The sequence below is a fragment of the Perissodus microlepis genome, chromosome 8 (genome assembly GCF_051167445.1).
Source record: "Perissodus microlepis isolate ML-2025 ecotype Zambia chromosome 8, ASM5116744v1, whole genome shotgun sequence".
Lineage (NCBI taxonomy): Eukaryota > Metazoa > Chordata > Actinopteri > Cichliformes > Cichlidae > Perissodus > Perissodus microlepis.
Genome location: NC_140468.1, coordinates 22,923,427 through 22,942,764, shown reverse-complemented (window position 1 = coordinate 22,942,764; position 19,338 = coordinate 22,923,427). Strand labels below are relative to the sequence as shown.

General features: G+C 40.8%; 1 protein-coding gene across 1 annotated transcript in view; it reads left to right on the top strand.

Moving 5' to 3' along the window:
* spata20 (spermatogenesis associated 20) overlaps positions 1-19,338 on the top strand; it is a 60,625-nt gene that overhangs the window by 1,385 nt on the left and 39,902 nt on the right. The window contains exons 3-12 of the mRNA XM_084938291.1: positions 79-143; positions 228-382; positions 475-618; positions 797-998; positions 1,115-1,245; positions 2,353-2,457; positions 4,045-4,119; positions 5,483-5,695; positions 5,898-6,090; positions 9,659-9,827. Of these exons, the coding sequence (XP_084794417.1) occupies positions 79-143; positions 228-382; positions 475-618; positions 797-998; positions 1,115-1,245; positions 2,353-2,457; positions 4,045-4,119; positions 5,483-5,695; positions 5,898-6,090; positions 9,659-9,827 (1,452 nt within the window). The remainder of the gene's footprint in view (positions 1-78; positions 144-227; positions 383-474; positions 619-796; positions 999-1,114; positions 1,246-2,352; positions 2,458-4,044; positions 4,120-5,482; positions 5,696-5,897; positions 6,091-9,658; positions 9,828-19,338) is intronic.

Below are 19,338 nucleotides of genomic sequence, written 5' to 3'. Positions count from 1 at the left end.
TAAACTTCAGATGGACATACTTTCTGAAAGCACGGCCAAATGCCATGTTTTGTTTTGTTTTTTTTCTTTTTTGGTCAGGTATCCATGGGGGAAGGATGCTTTTGACAAAGCAAAGAACGAAGACAAACCTATCTTTTTATCGGGTAAGATTAAAAAAAATTCTCCGAGACATAGATTACAGATATCTGGATCACTACATTAAGAATTTTCTTTTGCTTGACCTCCAGTGGGCTATTCCACATGCCATTGGTGCCATGTTATGGAGAGGGAGTCCTTCGAGGACGAGGAAATTGGCAAAATCCTTAGTGAAAACTTTGTCTGCATCAAGCTAGACAGAGAAGAGAGGCCTGATGTGGATAAGGTCTACATGACCTTTGTGCAGGTTTGTATACATTTACATTTTCACATGAAAATCTCTTTCAGCTTCACTCTGCTAGTGCCCCTTTATAATTTTTGCCTGGGAATCATTTCCAGGCAACAAGTGGAGGTGGTGGTTGGCCTATGAGTGTGTGGTTGACTCCTGAACTTCGACCTTTCATTGGAGGCACCTACTTCCCTCCCAGAGACCGTGGAGGTAGACCTGGGTTCAAGACGGTCCTCACCAGAATCATAGATCAGGTAGTAAAACTTCCAAGAATTAGGGAACATTATTATATCAGATTTCATGCATTGTTAGTGGGGATGAAAAAAAGTCCTTAAAGAGATTTAAATTATATTTTTGTTTGTTCTCTTTACCCTCCTGTGCTGTCTCTGTGGAAGTGTATGCATGACATAAAGTATGACTTGTGTTCTAAAGTGGCAGAATAATCGTCCTGCTTTGGAGTCCAGTGGGGAGAGGATCATTGAGGCCCTGAAGAAAGGCACAACCATCACTGCAAACGCAGGCCAAAGTCCTCCACTGGCTCCAGACGTGGCTAATCGCTGCTTCCAGCAGCTCGCCCATTCCTATGAGGAAGAGTATGGAGGCTTTAGAGACGCTCCAAAGTTCCCCTCACCAGGTCGATATGAGCCCAAGTGGTCAGCTCTGTAGCTTTAAGGCCTGTAGAAAATTCTTTATTTGACTACCTGACAGCAAGTCTTTTCCTGTTTCTCTCTCTTGCCTATGCATCTGTAGTGAATCTGATGTTCCTCATGTCCTATTGGACTGTGAATCGCTCCACATCAGAAGGGGTCGAGGCTCTCCAGATGGCCTTGCACACGCTTCGCATGATGGCACTGGGAGGCATCCATGACCACATTGCACAGGTATAAACAAACCAAACTAGTGTTGTAATTCAGGGTTTTTTTTTCTTCTTGTTGTTTTTTTTGTATCAGGATTATCAATGGCAAAGTATTGTAAAAGATTTGATATATGAATAAATATTAAACACAGAAATACAAAATTCAAACCACCAGATTAAGTGGTGAAGGATGCATGAAAAATAGGGAGTAAATTAACTGTCAGAAAAAATTATAAATTAACCCTAAATTCTGGCTGACAGGGCAGATGCTTTTAGATCAGCTGATGCTCAGCTGATACAGTGTGTCACACTGGCAGCTGTCATATAGCCTGTCCCCACCGTTTCTGCTGACTCTGCATGCTGCTTTGCAACCCAACTCTACCCTGGCTCAACCTTTTTCTAGCATAATTAATGCCACATCCAATGTCCTTGAGGCCTGCTCTGTTCTGTGAGGTCTTCAGCATAACGTACTATATACAAGTATCCATAACATAAAATATTAGAAGCCTCTCATGAAAAACATCCACAGGTCTCTTTCAATCCATTCCATTTTATGATAATTTTAAATTCACTAGTAGAAACTGGCATGTTTAAGTTTAGGTGTGTATTAATAAAATGCTGTTTTTCCCACATCTGTCAGAACTCATCAAAAAAGCAAAGTCTTAAAAGGGCATTTGTGCTCGAACAGACAAGGATACCAAGACAACCTGGAAGTTTACCCAGAAAACCAAAATATGTTAGTGCTATTTTGTGCAGGTGGTCAGTGATGCCCAACCCATCAAATCATACAGAACGCAGTGGCGAGTCATAGAGATGTATGACAGACTGAATCAAAACTGTAGAGGAAAGCTCTTAAAAAGGGCATTTTGTACTGTTAGGACATTTTATTCATCAAGTAACCAGAAAATTAAATAAAAAGTTGTCAGAATGTTGTCAGAAGTGGTGCTTCTCTAATGTGCAAGCCTGGTTTGTTCATCTCAGACACAAAAACACACAGATGTACTCTTGGTCTCTTTAATATAATCGTGTTTTTAGTTCAAGTCAGATATACTTATGTTGTAGTACTGATACTTTCAACTAATTTTAGTGAGTAAAATTAAGCAGCCTCCCTCTTTATGTCTCTTTATCTCAGGGTTTTCATCGTTACTCCACAGACTCCTCCTGGCATGTTCCTCACTTTGAGAAGATGTTGTACGACCAGGCTCAGCTGGCTGTTGCCTACATAACAGCTTCCCAGGTGTGTGCAATTGTCTCTGTGTGGCTGTTTGTGTATCTGACAGTGTAATTAGCTCTGATCTTTCTCTCTTGTCTGCATAATTAATGTTACCCCCCAACCTAAAATCTCCAGCATAAGAGATGGCAAACATTTACTTTGTTTCAGAGTCAAATCAAACACTCACAGTGATGACACATGTGCTGTTATTGTGAGGCTTATTGTTTGGGCAATGACCTACCAGAACATATTCTGTAATTTTACACATTTATTTCTTACAGTTTGAGCCCAAAGAGTTGTGATAACAGATTTCTTTCATTTACTAGAGCAGCATTTCCTTGTTATATAGAAAAAATGAGAGGCAGTTTTGAAATTTCACGTCTTTTTGAGCTAAGATATCTCACCTCTATACTGACATGCTGAAAGGACGGTTTCACTGGTTCACCCCACTTAAGATCAAAGCAGGCTGAATGTGGCCCACAATGTAAAATTAAAAAATTAATGCGGCAAATTAGTCCTGCAATGTTACACAGTCTGTGTGAACGGCTGCATTAAGAATAGGTGAGCCTAATAAAAAATACTTTTAAAACATTTTTACGCGTCCAGTGTGTTTTACTGTTTTACTCTGACACTCCCAACACCACAGTCCCTCCTTTCCTGTGACAAAGTAGTGCAAGAACTGCTCTGCTTCACATCTATTTACTTTCATCTCATTTGTTTGTAACTGCCCATCAGGATGGGCCGGTGTGACGTCTTAGGTTGCTTTAGCTGGGCGAAACACTGGTGTGGAGGTTAGAATTGTTTCCTCATGGCAAGAAGGTCCTGGTTTTGAATCCAGTCTGGAGCCTTTGCATGTTCTCCCCATGTGTCCTCTTACAGTCCAAAGAGGTTAAGTTATTTAGAAATTCTAAATTGACTGAAGGTGTGAATGCCAGGGTGAAGTCTGACCTGATCTGCTTGTACGCCATCTCTCACTTTATGACATCTGGGATAGGGTCAGGCGCCCTGTGACCCAGAATTGAATAAGAAATGGATGAATTTCTTAAACTATGCAGTAATTTTGATGATCACTATCAAGGGCAGCAGTGATTAAACATCTAGTCATCTCAAGTGGTTTCACACATCGCTAATATAGTACAGTAAAAAAAGTATTGCAGATGTAATGCTGGAATTTTTTTTGCTTCCTCAAAGTCTGTATCAACATAGGTCCTAAAAATCCAGGAGTGGTCAGACTGTACTTTGTAACTTTTATTTAATTTATTTAGCCCTCAGTCAAAATGACTGTACTCTACTGTTTCTAGTACATCACTTCAAACACTTGACAGTGTTTTTCACTGCAGTGGGCAGCACTGAGTTATGATGCAGCAAACAACTTAAGAATCTGAATGCCATAGTTTTCAGTTTTCCCGTGAGTGCTTGCTGGGCTGGCCTGCTTTTAAGTCAGAGACTGAAAAACAAACCCAAATTAGGACACAAACATACAAACTCAAACAAATAGAACTCTCATTGCATACTGCACAGACCACTCCACGTGACAGTACCTTTGAGGTCATGTTAAGGTTAAATCATGTTGCTTTGGGAGGTGACTTGTGTGCGTTTCGGTTTTTCCAGGTTTCAGGTGAGCAGTTTTTTGCAGAAGTGGCTAAGGATGTACTGCTTTACGTCTCCAGAGACCTGAGCGACAAGGTGAGTCTGCAGTGTGCACAACTGCTGTGTTGTTTTTGTGGTAATGGGACCTCTTCACCATCATTGTGATGGTTTTGTAAATCAGCAAATAAAGAAACTATTTCACAAGAAATAGTTTCTTTTGGCTGCTTCTTTGGCACGAAGGGTCATCACAGCAGGTAACTTTAAAGGTTTAGTTTGGCAGAGCTTTTACACCGGATGTCCTTCCTGATATAACCCCGAAGAGGATTTATGTTTCCAGCTGAGCAAATGTGTAAACCCCTACACTGTGGAGCTAAGGGGGATATTTATGATACTAACCGTGTTTATCTTTCTACAGTCCCAAAAAACTTTTTGGGGATTTTCTTACCTGCATGATTGAGCATGTGTCAAGACATCTTTCACAGACTTGGAGAATCAATGCACAGGCATATTAAAGCCAACACTGTATTAAGTTCCTTTCTATGGATTCTTTTTGTCCATGCATCCTCAAGGTCACGGGGTGGGACCCCGTTGATAAATAGCCTCTTAAACTCTTGCTTCTCGTCTAAGGGTCAAGCCTTTTTTTTCCCCTTTTGTTAAATGAGGCGACAGAAGTGAATTGGGCACACAATTAAAACCAGACTTGTTGCAATAATAATATTCCCTAAGATTTATTATGCAATTACAGGCTAATGAATTGGTGCTGCAAAGATAATTTTCTACAGACTTCATGCCGCTTTTTTGTAATACAGTGGGTGGGATCTTCCCACAGTGAGGGAGACTCCGTGATTGTCCTCAGGCTAAATTACTGGAGTACTTTTTTACTTCAGCTGGTTTCCTGTGAGCTGTGTGGGTCTCAGTGATCTTCAGTCTCTGTATTTCCTTTTTAACTACCTGAAGCTTGATTTATCTTGCATCATAGGGGTTGAAATTAATTGAGAGTTTTTTTGAGAGAGTGTTTTTTACAGTAGATCTATTAAAACCCTGTTAACCTTTGTGGTTGGCAAATCTCTGTGTTTCCCATCCACATTAATAGGTCAGTTATGATCTTAAAAAAGTGCAGTAGCAGTGCAGTGTTTAAGTCTTCATTTTAGGAAAAGAATGCTAAACCGTCCTGCTTTTCCTCCAACCAACTGCCACGGTTTTAGGTTTTCATGTGTTTTTGCTTTTAGATTTGAGCTTTCCGAATTAATGCGTTTGTGAAATTTCAGTGTCTAAAATAATTTTTGCATGTTCTCAGATAGTTGTTTTTCATCATCATGTCACAGCAACAGAAAGAGTGTCGTGAATACTGTTGCATGTTTCTCAACTGATCTACAACAGTGCATTTTGTCTCTTGTCCTTAAAAAGCACCTCTCCCTCCTCCTGCCCTCTCTGTGTGTTTGTGCATTCTCTGAATCAGTCTGGGGGCTTCTACAGTGCAGAGGATGCAGACTCTGTCCCGGCTTCGGGGGGACCAGAAAAGCGAGAGGGGGCTTTCTGCGTGTGGACAGCCTCTGAAGTTCGGGAGCTCTTACCAGACGTGGTGGAGGGCACCGCTGGTAATGCTACGCTGGCTGACATCTTTATGCATCACTATGGGGTCAAAGAGCAAGGCAATGTTGCTCCAGAACAGGTACTTTTGTTGTAGTTGTGTTGGTCTTGCTCAATGAATGAAAGTGAATATGCACAGAATGATAATGGTTTATTATATTTCAGTCACAGAGGACTTTAAGGTGACTTGAAAGTGTCAGTAACCATTAACATGAAAAATGCTGCAGTCAGTGTGGATCAGTATGTGTGAACACCCTCTTATTCCCTGTACTGTGTGTTGCCAGGACCCCCACGGGGAGCTGCAGGGCCAGAATGTGCTGATCGTGCGTTATTCAGTCGAGTTAACAGCTGCTCACTTTGGCATCACTGTCGAGAAAGTCAATGAGCTCCTGGCCTCTGCCAGAGCCAAAATGGCCGTAGTGAGAAAGAGTCGGCCACGCCCTCATCTGGACACCAAGATGTTGGCCTCCTGGAATGGTAAAGTTTACACTACAGCATTGAAATGGTCACTTCCAATCATTCAAATGGCTCTTAGGCTCAGGATCATTGATGTTTCTGTTTAATAGACAAGTAATCGTAATAAGTGGCAGCAGAAATAGGGCTTGATGATATGAACAAAAACATTTGAGGGTGAATGGTGCAGCTTTATATATATATTAAGGCCACTGAGTGTTAAAAATAAATTCAGGGGCCAGTTGAAGGGAAAACTAAGAGGAAAATGTATGTGAAAATTTATGCAAATTTATAGGGAACAAAAGACCACTAAAAACACACGTTCTCTTTAGTCAAGGAACTATATCGCTTTACTTTTCAGGTTTAGGTAGGGAAGAAATTCACATTTTCGATTTTCTGGAATCAATAACTCATGAGGAACGTTTTTAGAACTCCAACAGCACCTTTTTCAATCATTTTATTCAGGCAGTCAACAGACCACAAGTTCTTTTTTATTAAAACGAGGCAGACCTGGAGCAATAATACACATTAATAAGTCATATGTAGCTGACTGTGAGAGGAATGTGCTGCGACCGTCTACAGAGTGCAACACTCAGCTGTGTTAGCTTTGCACTCATACAGTGAAGTGTCACTGAAATCACTTTATCCTTTTTGGGCACACTACAAGTCTTTGTTTGTGAAAACCTGTTCCTGATTTTTTTTTTTATCAATTCAATTATATTTATATAGAATAGAATAGCCCTTTATTGTTAATGTACACATACAACAAAATTGTGGGTGCTCCACACCAACTGTGTTGGAGTAAAATCTAAACTGTACACAGCAGGAATAAATAGCAAATAGGAGAAATATATACAATCAAGAGGGATTTATACAAAACAAGAGAAAGGCACACAATAGAGAACAAAATAGTTGCAAAGTGCTTGGATGTAGTGCAAAGAAAAGACTGCATGTGAGAATGGCCCAGGGGAAGAAGCTGTTTGTAAGTGTGGAGGTGTGGGAGGGCAGCGGGGCAGGATATTGGTGGATGGGGTGCAAAGGATCACCTGTGATAGCTCTGGTTTTCCTGAGATGGGAGGAGCTGGTGATGGGCTCAAAGGGTGGCAGAGGGCAGCCAGTGATTTTTTTGAGGCGGTGTTAATTACCCTCTGTACAGCCTTCCTGTTCTCTTTTGTGGCCCCTGGGTACTAAACAGCAAGGCAGCAGGAGAGCATGCTCTCCACTAAGGAACAGTATATAGCTGTCAACTCAAAGCAGTCCCCTGAAGGATCTTTATATTGTAAAGTAAAGAAGCTATGAATAATGGAGAATAAAGCAAGAATCAGATGACCCTCTGCGAACAAGCACTTTGGCGACAGTGGGAAGGAAAAACTCCATTTTAACCAGAAGAAACCTCTGGCAAAACCAGGGTCAGTGAAGGGCGGCCATCTGCTGTGACTGGCTGGGAGTAGAGGAGGAAGATGGGACAAAAGACAGACTGAAAGTGAGCCACAGATTAGTAATAACTAATGATTAAATGCAGAGCATTATTGGGGCACTATGAGCTCTGTAAGATAAGATGAGAAATAATTAGAAACTCATTTAGTAACTTCCTGTTCTCATAAATTTGCCTAAATGTGTTTATTTTTTGGATGATAGAAAATTTACTCCCTTCTCAGCCCCCCTCTTTAGTCCTTTAATCTTTTTTTTTTTTTTTTTTTTTTACCTTAAATGGACCAAACACTCCTAGAGTGGCGATACCCAATACATATGTCTGCATTTTGTACAAAACCAAATTTGAGATATCAGAAGTAATTTTGCCTGTTTAGCTGGGGATAGATAATTTCATCTGAAGTAAGGCTGGCTGAGGTTGTGGTCCACGGTCAGTTTGTTTTCTTCAGTAGATGGCAGTCACAGAAACTCAAACAGACAGCACACAGCACAGAAACTATAGCCATGTACTGCTGAGGACACAGTCAGCGCCAACATGGATTTCAGCCACAAAAAGGAATCAATATCCGTTTAAGTGTACACTATGTTTAGGACATTTCCAGCCTTTTACCTGAAGAGAAGGCGGTGCACTCAGTCAGACTCCATTGACAAAACCAGTAATTTTACCTGCCAAAACAGCAGTAAACACAGTTGTTTGTGTACTCCTACCTTGATTGGTCAGTTAGTGTTGTGTGACTGGTGAGTTAGGGGCCTTTCGTCTGAATTTCATCTGTCCCACAGAGTAACTGCCAACCTGCACTTTCTTTCTTAACACAAATCAACAAATGTCATCTGTTGTTACATACAAAGTTTAGCCATTAATTTAATATAAAGCTTCAAACTTAGAGTTACTATTTATTGTTGGACCTGCACTGTGTCTCCCTCCATGCTGCAGAAGAAAGTTGGACAGCGACCTTTAGGTAACAGTGCTAGAGTGCACCAATGGAAAAGCTGTGACTTTAAACATCAAACTATGTCACTATGAAGGACATGCACAAAAAACCCCAAACAATGTCAGTGACGTAGTAGTTCAAGCGTTTCACGATCGATCACAGTTCTGAGCCTATTGTCTCAAAATGACAAAAGTGATGTTGACCTTTGGGCACAGTTTGGGTTAAGACCAATACGTTGATCACTGTGTGTAAGTCTGATTCAATTCTGACCATTAACACCGGAGGAGTAGCGGGTCTTGTAAATTGTGCACGGCTGTGGCATGAGCTCATCGATCCTTTGGCTGGATTAGCTAAGTATCGATAGACAGCTCAGCCTCTTAATCAGAGGTAGTGATCTGTCCGATCAGTGATTCAGGTTGCAGACATGATCAAAAGTGTAACACAGCGTGCCAGAAAGGAGAAGTTTTTCTGTGGGATGTTCCACAATGTGACCATTAATTCCACAACGGAAACAGACACCTTACATTATATTAGTTGATAGATTATGAGCACTTCTTCTTTTCTCAACAAGACAGTTTGATTCTGATTATGTCAAGTTATCACAAGCAATTTTATCAGACTGTCATATATTTACAGTAAATACCGCTTATATTCATGAGCAAGCCGTTTTTCTGCAGTGTCAAAGTGTGCATAGATTATTACAGACACTTGTCATTTGGGATTAATGTGATGTCTCCTTAGCACTGTTTGTCCTGCACATTGTCTCAGATGCGATTAATTACAAGAGAGCACACATACACAAGTGCACCCACGAATTTGGCTCCCGGGGCTGACGTCTCAGACAGTGTGTGTTAGTGAGGTAATGAAGCTCGGCGATCCTGAGAACTTTCCAATTAGACGCAAGACTCTCTGTCTCCTCTCTAATGAAGAAACCTTGCCATTAATCACCTGTCCTCTGCTGCAAAACTTTGAAGGCGAGGCTGTGCACTCACTAGGCTTTGATTTACTACATGAAAGACGGGTGGAGGGAAAGCGGGAGGAAGGATGGATGCAGATAGGGACAAGAGGAGGAACAGGGGGACTTCAAAGGAGAGAGGGGGGGGATAACTAAATTGGAAGTGTGGCAGGGGCTACATGTTGATACCTAAGCAGTGAGTATGTCATTTTATTACTTGGTGACCTCAATACACTCACCCTCAACGACATCACCGCTACTTTCTCCCTGTTAGGCCTGATGCTGTCGGCCTACGCTCGCGTCGGAGCTGTGCTGGGAGACAAGGACTTGGTGGAGAGAGCAGTGAAGGCTGGGGGTTTCCTAAAGGAGCACCTGTGGGACGCTAAGCAGCAGACCATCCTTCGATCTTGTTACCGTGGAGACCAGATGGAGGTGCAACAGATGTAAGTGAGAGAAAGTTTTGATGGCTCAGTTTTTAAAAGCTTTAATTCAGCGATCATAGTCAGAATGAGAATCTGATGACAGCTGGTTGCTTGATGCTTTTGTTCACATACATATCAGACTAGACCCACACAGGCCTGCAGTTTTTGAATATTTAACTGTGACTGAAAGCTGTCAGAGGATGTTTGTCCTAACCTTGATTTGGATTTTTGAGAGTCTCAGAATTTTATTCCTGATTCGATGTATCTGTAGTACAAAATTCTCTCAGAGACACTGCATGTGTGCTTTTTTCCTGAAGTTTAGCGAGCCTCACGGGTAGGGCATAGAGTCATTGCAGGTGAGGCGGGAAGGTTATGGAGTGAAACCAAAATGAAATGAATATGATTTATGGAAAGTAAAGGTTTGCTGAACCACTGCACTGAACAAAGTTGTGCTAAATTGAGTCCTCCTCGGCCGAGAGAGTTGTTGAATGTTTTAGTTCTTATGAGAAAGCAGAAGACCACAAAGGAAATACTTCTGTATTTGTCTGAGTTCCCTTTGCTTTCTTGAAGTGTTTGCTAGATTTATGAGGTCTGATCCAGTATTTGGGCCCACAAAAATGAAAAGCCTTAGCTGATTTTGGGTTTGGTTGATTTCTCCTTTAAAATATTCCTGTTGTTGTGCCTCTAGACTGTTTTGAGCATTTTGCTATTTTTAGGTTTTAGTGGACACTTGTGCCTTCATCTACTGGATCTTCTCCAGCGGTGATCCTTCAACTTGATTTTAATTTTTGGGTGGCAGACAGAGTTCTCAAGGTGGCCGAGTTGTAATCAACGCGTTGCCAGAAAAACTTTGAGTTTGCTGGAACACATCAGAGTTCTGGTTGTTTCCGCTGGAAGTTCTCTCAGGGGCCTTTAGACGTCACATCATAACGTCAGGTTTCTAATCTCACTCTGTGGTCTAGAATCTCAGTCTTGCTACCTTCAGGCTGATGACTGTCCTGTTAGAACTGGAGACCCAGGCCTAATTGCAAGGGATGATCCTCCACACCAGGATTTTTCCAGATGTTGATGATTGAGATGATATGAGATTATAATCTTGAGCTTCTCAATGCCAAATGACAGAAAGCTTTGTCCCTTTTGTACTGTGTGACATTGTTAAATAGGATGTGGAAAATGTTTTTTTTTTTCACTTTGTATTAGAGGAGCGGTACGCAGTAGTTCTGTACTGAGATGGCTGTTTACAGGGAGTGCAGAATTATTAGGCAAATGAGTATTTTGTCCACACCATCCTCTGCATGCATGTTGTCTTACTCCAAGCTGTATAGGCTCGAAAGCCTACTACCAATTAAGCATATTAGGTGATGTGCATCTCTGTAATGAGAAGGGGTGTGGTCTAATGACATCAACACCGTATATCAGGTGTGCATAATTATTAGGCAACTTCCTTTCCTTTGGCAAAATGGGTCAAAAGAAGGACTTGACAGGCTCAGAAAAGTCAAAAATAGTGAGATATCTTGCAGAGGGATGCAGCAGTCTCAAAATTGCAAAGCTTCTGAAGCGTGATCATCGAACAATCAAGCGTTTCATTCAAAATAGTCAACAGGGTCGCAAGAAGCGTGTGGAAAAACCAAGGCGCAAAATAACTGCCCATGAACTGAGAAAAGTCAAGCGTGCAGCTGCCAAGATGCCACTTGCCACCAGTTTGGCCATATTTCAGAGCTGCAACATCACTGGAGTGCCCAAAAGCACAAGGTGTGCAATACTCAGAGACATGGCCAAGGTAAGAAAGGCTGAAAGACGACCACCACTGAACAAGACACACAAGCTGAAACGTCAAGACTGGGCCAAGAAATATCTCAAGACTGATTTTTCTAAGGTTTTATGGACTGATGACATGAGAGTGAGTCTTGATGGGTCAGATGGATGGGCCCGTGGCTGGATTGGTAAAGGGCAGAGAGCTCCAGTCTGACTCAGACGCCAGCAAGGTGGAGGTGGAGTACTGGTTTGGGCTGGTATCATCAAAGATGAGCTTGTGGGGCCTTTTCGGGTTGAGGATGGAGTCAAGCTCAACTCCCAGTCCTACTGCCAGTTTCTGGAAGACACCTTCTTCAAGCAGTGGTACAGGAAGAAGTCTGCATCCTTCAAGAAAAACATGATTTTCATGCAGGACAATGCTCCATCACACGCGTCCAAGTACTCCACAGCGTGGCTGGCAAGAAAGGGTATAAAAGAAGAAAAACTAATGACATGGCCACCTTGTTCACCTGATCTGAACCCCATTGACAACCTGTGGTCCATCATCAAATGTGAGATTTACAAGGAGGGAAAACAGTACACCTCTCTGAACAGTGTCTGGGAGGCTGTGGTTGCTGCTGCACGCAATGTTGATGGTGAACAGATCAAAACACTGACAGAATCCATGGATGGCAGGCTTTTGAGTGTCCTTGCAAAGAAAGGTGGCTATATTGGTCGCTGATTTGTTTTTGTTTTGTTTTTGAATGTCAGAAATGTATATTTGTGAATGTGGAGATGTTATATTTGTTTCATAGGTAAAAATAAATCATTGAAATAGGTATATATTTGTTTTTTGTTAAGTTGCCTAATAATTATGCACAGTAATAGTCACCTGCACACACAGATATCCCCCTAAAATAGCTAAAACTAAAAACAAACTAAAAACTACTTCCAAAAACATTCAGCTTTGATATTAATGAGTTTTGTGGGTTCATTGAGAACATGGTTGTTGTTCAATAATAAAATTATTCCTCAAAAATACAACTTGCCTAATAATTCTGCACTCCCTGTATATGCAAACAGGAAACGGTTATATCTGGATAAATCAGGTTACTCTGAGAAATCAGAGACCATGTTCACATGCATTCTAGTAACCTGGTTATAGCAAAGCCACATTTACATGCTGCAGGTCAGTAATTAGTTTTTCTCTTTTAGTTTCTATCATTTTGTCTATCTGAGACAAGACTGGCCCTGTGTTAACTGGGTTAAAGACGCCTGTTGAATGACTCGTGATGAGTTTTTTTTCAGCCTACATAGCAACAGTACAAAATCTGTTTTGTCGTAGAATGACTGTTTTCTTTTACGGGGTGCCGTGTTTGATTTTTAACCTTTTACAGTTAAGCCTAACATGAAGTGGAAGATGGCATAGAGTTAAGCTAATACTGTTAAGCTTAAGCTCTGGTTTTTGTGTTGAAATGGCCAAGACGACCAAATACAAACAGAATTTCTCATCAGTGTGACAAACACAGCGGAACGAACAGTCTCTTGTTGATTCTACACCATCACTCCAGGTGTCCCCGTTCTGTTGGCTAGCCCTATGTCCTAGTTACTACGAATGAGTGAGTATGCAGTATAGCCGAATCAGCAGAAAAATATGCCAGGAATCCCACAGCACAGCATGAAATGCATGCAATTTTAAACACACATATAAACAGATAAACACCACGAGCCTCTGTCTTCCACAGCCTGTGTCTCATTCATAATGTTCCAATTCAAGATGGGGTCGGCACTGAGAGTGCTTACCAAAGCCCTTTTCTCAGGGCTGGTTTACTTTCTGTACATTGGTAAATCACTCTGTCACACCAGGCCAGGCACATATGGGCCGTGCGCTAATTTAGCAGGAGGAATAGTAGGTGCTCGGGCTAACTGGGTTAATAGGCCGTGGTAATGTTGAGGAGCTGATCATGAAGAGTATCACCAAGGTCTTTAGGAACCAAAGCAAGGCATGACAATGGATCCAGTATAGCCATGGCAAGTGGGTCACTGGTGATGTTGACTCATTACTCAGGCTGCTGCTGTAGCCTCTTCAGCACTACACTTAGCAGAGATAACTTCTCAATTAGTTGTTTTTTTTAAGATTTCTTTTTTGGCATTGTAGAATGTATTAGACTGCAGTCTACTCTGTACTATCCAAAGTAGGAAGAAAGGGTGGGGCCAGATGAAATTGTGTGGGGAGAAATGGAGCCCAGACCCTTGTTGGGGCATATGTATTGCCTGGTCAACCAGCTGACCCATAGTGGAGCCCCCTAATTTATTTTATTTTGTTTTAGTTTAATGTTAGCCTTGCATCAGGCTGACGACCTGTCCAGGGTGTACTCTGCCTGTCACACTATGGTAGCTGGGATAGGCTCCAAGCCCCACCCCCCCACTGCCCACCGATTTGATTTGATTTTTAATGATGTTAGTTTTAAGGATGGTTTGTTTTCATTCAATGATTGTTGCAGTTTAAATTAAATACTATTTTCTTGTGCTAAAATGAATCTGGCTTTTTAAGCATGAGCCTGTCATTACTGTGTGGGTCTGTTTGCTTGTTTTTCCAAAGATCACAATAATATGTAGTAATGCAAATTCTTTTTGCGCCAATAATCAAATGTGATTTTGACTGCACTCTAATAGTGTCATAAGCAGTTATTCTTTTTCCACCTCACTGCCGTTCAATTACAGTTTTATACACAATCCCACACACGCTGATGGGCTGGCGCATAAAGAGCAATTAGATGAGGGCATTCAAATTAATTTCAAGGGTCTGCAGAGTATCATAGGTTTCTGTTAGGGTTAGCTACATTGTTTTATTAATGACTCAGAAAGGGGAATCTCCTTCTGTGTGTTTTATTTTTGTCTCTCCTTTGTTCACAATTGTGTTTTTTCATATGTAATTGACTCCTCAAGCAGCACGTTCTGTGGGACGAGCATACATATTAAATTAGACTCGAACATAAAGGTCAGTGCTGTTGTTAAAACGATGGGACCCGTTGCCTTTCTGTGACCCACATCACCCCAGTAAGTTCCTCCATCTAAGCTTTATTTAGTGGCAAGTGAGTGCCTGTGTATCTGGGAACCATGATGAAGCCATCATTCTAAAAGTGTCCCCCGCGGTGCTATGATACGGTACTGACAAGGTGTTTTATCTTTGCTCTCAGGGAAATGACTCATTTAACACCGGCTGTTGAAGGTGTGAATGAAAAGGCTGTCGAGTATTTCTGAAAGGCTTTTTACATTTTTGTGTTTGTGTGTTAGTGAGGTCGTCTTTAGCGCTCGTCTCTGGCGGTCATACCTGTGGCTGGAGTCACCTCAGCCAGATGACATGTTGCTGTGTGACTGAAAAGGCTGTTGTCCTCTTTTGTTTTGTTTTTTAAACTAAAAAACCAAAAATGATTGAGAAGCTGGCTTAGTAATGTCTGTGTGTGAGTGTAGGGAAGGTTGAGATTGTGTTCTATTGAAATACAATATTTGATGTGTCTGGTGTTAAATGTAATTTAAAATGTTTTTTTTGTTTTCAATTTAAAGACTTTACACCAGCAGACACTCTGTGCCAATACTGCAGTAGTTTTCTAAATCACTGCATAGTGTGGGTGTTTCTAAAGACCCAGACTTCATGAGGCTCATGCAACAAAGATCTTAGGGAAAATAAATTTCTCATTATTTTATATATATATGATTTATAAGCTCAGTACTGTGCAAAAGTATTAAGCCAGTGTAAAATTTCTTTATATTTTGTAAGGAAAGCAGGAAATGAATGCAGCGATTTACTGAAACATGCAAACATAAATGGAAGTACAGAATATGAGGCAAAAAACGAGTTTTCACAGTTCTGTCAAGCAATAACTGGAATGACCAGATTTATTCTTCAGCACAGCTTGAATTCTTGTGGTCAAGATTTCTTATAATTTCTTCATCAATCTCAAGGAATATTTGTCCGGGCATCTTAAAGGACTTGTAACAGGGTTCGTACGGGTGCTTGAAATACTTGAAAATGCTTGAATTTTAATGTTGTCTTTTCAAGGTTTGAAAAGTGCTTGAATTTCAGATGTGGTGCTTAAAAGTGCTTGAAAGTGTAACTGTATTTCATTCACCACAAATAACTATCTGATTGAATAGTTTTCTTATCAGATAGAGAAATAAAATGTAAAAGCAAAATTTCCCCGCCTGGGCTGCCTTGCGTCTGTTTCAACGTGTGACCCCGCCCCTCCCTCGGACAGTCGGGGATGAGTGCGCTAACATACCTGTAGGTTGCTGTAATGTTGCTGTTAATGACTGTTTGATGGAAAACGACAATGGTGGAGTTTGCGCTCTCCAGTCGCATGATAGGTGAGTGCTAGTAAATTATTTTCCAGTACGTGTACCCCATATGGAAAAGATATATAGATACAAACTTTATAAGATTTATGTCTTGTGTGAAACTTGTATGAAAAGCATACAAGAGTGAAAACAGATATAAGATCCCTTGAAAAATTATATAAATGAAACTTGTATGTTTTGGATACTTACTAAAACAATATATGAAAGTAATGAGAAAGTGGCCACTTTCATGAGTAAATCATATAAGCCTTATATGATTTACTATATGAAGTAGGCCACATCTTATGCAAGTCTTTTATACGTTTTTACTATTTCTTTTCCATATGGGACGTTACACATGTTATTTTTTTAAAATTATGATTATCATTTTGCTATAAAACTCGCTGGAGAAATGATTGAAATGCACTGAGTGTGATGCAGTATGGCAGCGCAATTATGGAATATGCTGTGAACTTAGCTAACATTCCTTAGCAGTAATATGAGTTCATTTACTCAAGTGAAAGCTTTAAACATTAGCCCGATACATAACTAGCCAACTTAAGGCTTTCTGATTAACCCTCTGGGGTCGACGGACCCAGAGTCTCCATTTCAACTTGGGTCGAACGTGCGGACTTCAAACTATATACCAGTTTTTAAATTGTGCTGATAGGCCACATAAAACCGATGTTTTTTGTTTTTTGTTTTTCTGAATAAAACAGTGGCGTTTACTCCGGGAAGAAACGGTAAAAACGGCGTTTTCTAAGGAGAGCGCTAGCAAACACGCTTGTGAATGAAAAAAGAAAAAGAAAAAACTCTCCTTCCCTATTGGTGGAAAAAATGTACCATGTCGACCAATCAAAAAAAGATATGGCAACATGTGGCATTTGGTTGTTTGGGAAGAGAGGGAAGTTTTAGGAGTGACCGGCGAGAGTGAGCGAGAAAGAGTTTTGATACGTGAGAGATTTGTGACGTTTACCGTGTTTGGAGTCTCAAGTTAGTGTGTTGTCTTGTGTAGTTAGTGTGTGGTGTAGTCGTTGTTTTGTTTTGTTTTGTGTGTCAGTTCTACTAGTGAATGTCACAGTTGCTGCAAAAAAGCCACCAAAGGCAGATTGCAGTGTAAATGCTGAGTGACACACCTGCTGTCAGACCTGCAGGTTTATCCCTGTGCTGTTCTCATCTGTGTTAGAGTGAACACAAACTATTTTTTGGAGTTGCATAAATAATTTGTGTGCCTTCTTATTTGATGCAGAACACCTGATTGTTCTGTAAACAGTTTTAAATGGTTATATAAAAAATGTCTGAGCCTTGGCTGCATTTTTAGGTCAATAGTACCATATAACTTTGTTGTTTGCAAAACTTGTGCATATTTTGTAAAAAATGTACAATTTCTATTTGCATTTCAAGTTATGAAAATGATTTGTTAAACATGCTTGTGGTTTTTACAGTCAAAATATCACTTTCTACTCGTATTTAAAATTTTGAATTTAGATAAATTGTGCTGATACAGTTTGTCAAAATGAGAAAATAACAGATTGGCAAGATAAACAGTTTTTAAAGGTGAAATATAGAGGCCAAATCAAAAGTAGTCAAAAACGGCCAATTACACCCTGGACCCCAGGCTAAGGCTAAAAGCAAAGTTGTCACCAAGTACTGTTTATATTTGTGTGTATTGCTGCAGCTTTTTAGTATTAACTTGGTGCCTTTGGGTGAAATAATGGTAATATGAGTGATCCATATGGTCACAAAGAATAGCCACTTGTTTCTGTGCTACCAAAGTTCCACGGCTTTCATTTAAAATGTGTTTAGCGTCAGCACCGACACATTAAACTACTTAAACAGTATGAATATCTTCAAGCTCACACTGAGGCCTGTGGGGCTCTATCAGCCACTGAGACATTACACACATTTATATGTGTATTTGTATATGAATATTTCATACTTTAAGGCTGCCTGTTTATTTAAGGGAGATGAACAAAATACATTAAATTGTACATAATAATATCACAGATGATAAATTCAATAGATTTTAAGTAGATGCTTGTGCATGCTTAAAGTCTTATATGTTGAATTGAACTATGTGATCTGTTTAAAGCCTCCCAGTCAGTGCTGTTCTCCATGCCTGTCTGACTGTACATGATGTTATTAGCACAAACACTTTAAAGGTCTCTAACAAGTTGATTTGTTCACATTTTCACATTTTTTAAGTGAGATGTGCATTTTGAGTTTATACACTATGTATATAAGGCGACCGTTTCCTTTTGCAGTATTTTTGTGTGGTGCGTTTTTCTATGTCTTAACAAAAGGGGATCAAAGGTGTTTAAGTTCACCTTGGATGATTTGTTTTAATCTTCACATGGTCTTACTGAGAATGTGCTGTAAAAGCTTGAAAAGGGACCTTGAAAATGCTTAAAAAGTGCTTGAATTTGACCCTGAATAAGGCGTATGAACCCTGTTGTAATCATCACGTTTTCTAAGCTCTGCTGTTTTTTGCCATTATCAGCTGCTGTTAGCCGACGTTAGTGAAACTTGAAGTGGAGGTAACATTGTTGGACTCCTACCTTTGGCAAATAAACTCTCATACGATCTGAGAACATAAAATTGTTTATCAGGAGGAGAGTCCTTCTTAATGTTAATAATAATGTAAGCTTATACCCAGCTGTTGTAAAACAGAGGTGTGATCCTTCATTTCTTCACTCCACAGAAACCCTACAACTTCTCTTTTTTAATGGATTTTATGGGAACGCATCAATTTGCTGGAAGGAATTATTTATGTTTCAAACTCAAAAAACAACGGCCTCCTTGTTGACAAAAAAAGAAATCACATGCCTTTAATTATATAGAAAATATAAGAAAAATCATTTATTTGCTATGTGTAAACATAGATCAGGGCCTCCTCCTGGTGGGACATGCCCGGAAAACCTCACCCAGGAGGCGCTCAGGAGGCATCCTTGTCAGATGCCCGAACCACCTCAACTGGCTCCTTTTGATGTGGAGCAGCAGCAGCTCTACTCTGAGCCCCTCCCGGATGGCCGAACCTCTCACCCTATCTCTAAGGGAGAGGCCAGCCACCCTTCGGAGGAAGCTCATTTCCGCGCTTGTATCTGCGATCTCGTTCTTTCGGTCACTACCCACAGCTCGTGGCCATAGTTGAGGGTAGAGACGTAGATCGACCAGCTGCATCACTGCGGCCGCAGCACCAACCCATCTGTCGATCTCCGGCTCCCTTCTCCCATCACTCGCGAACAAGACCCCGAGAACCTTGAACTCCTCCACTTGGGGCAGGAACTCATCCCCGACCCGGAGTGGGCACTCCACCCTTTTCCGGCTGAGAACCATGGCCTCAGATTTTACATAATAATCTATATGATAATTGTCAGGTTACAGGGACTGAAACGAGTGAATAAAGTGGCCAAAGCCACTTCAGAAAGCCTCAGAACTTTTGCTTAAGGCCAATTTAAAA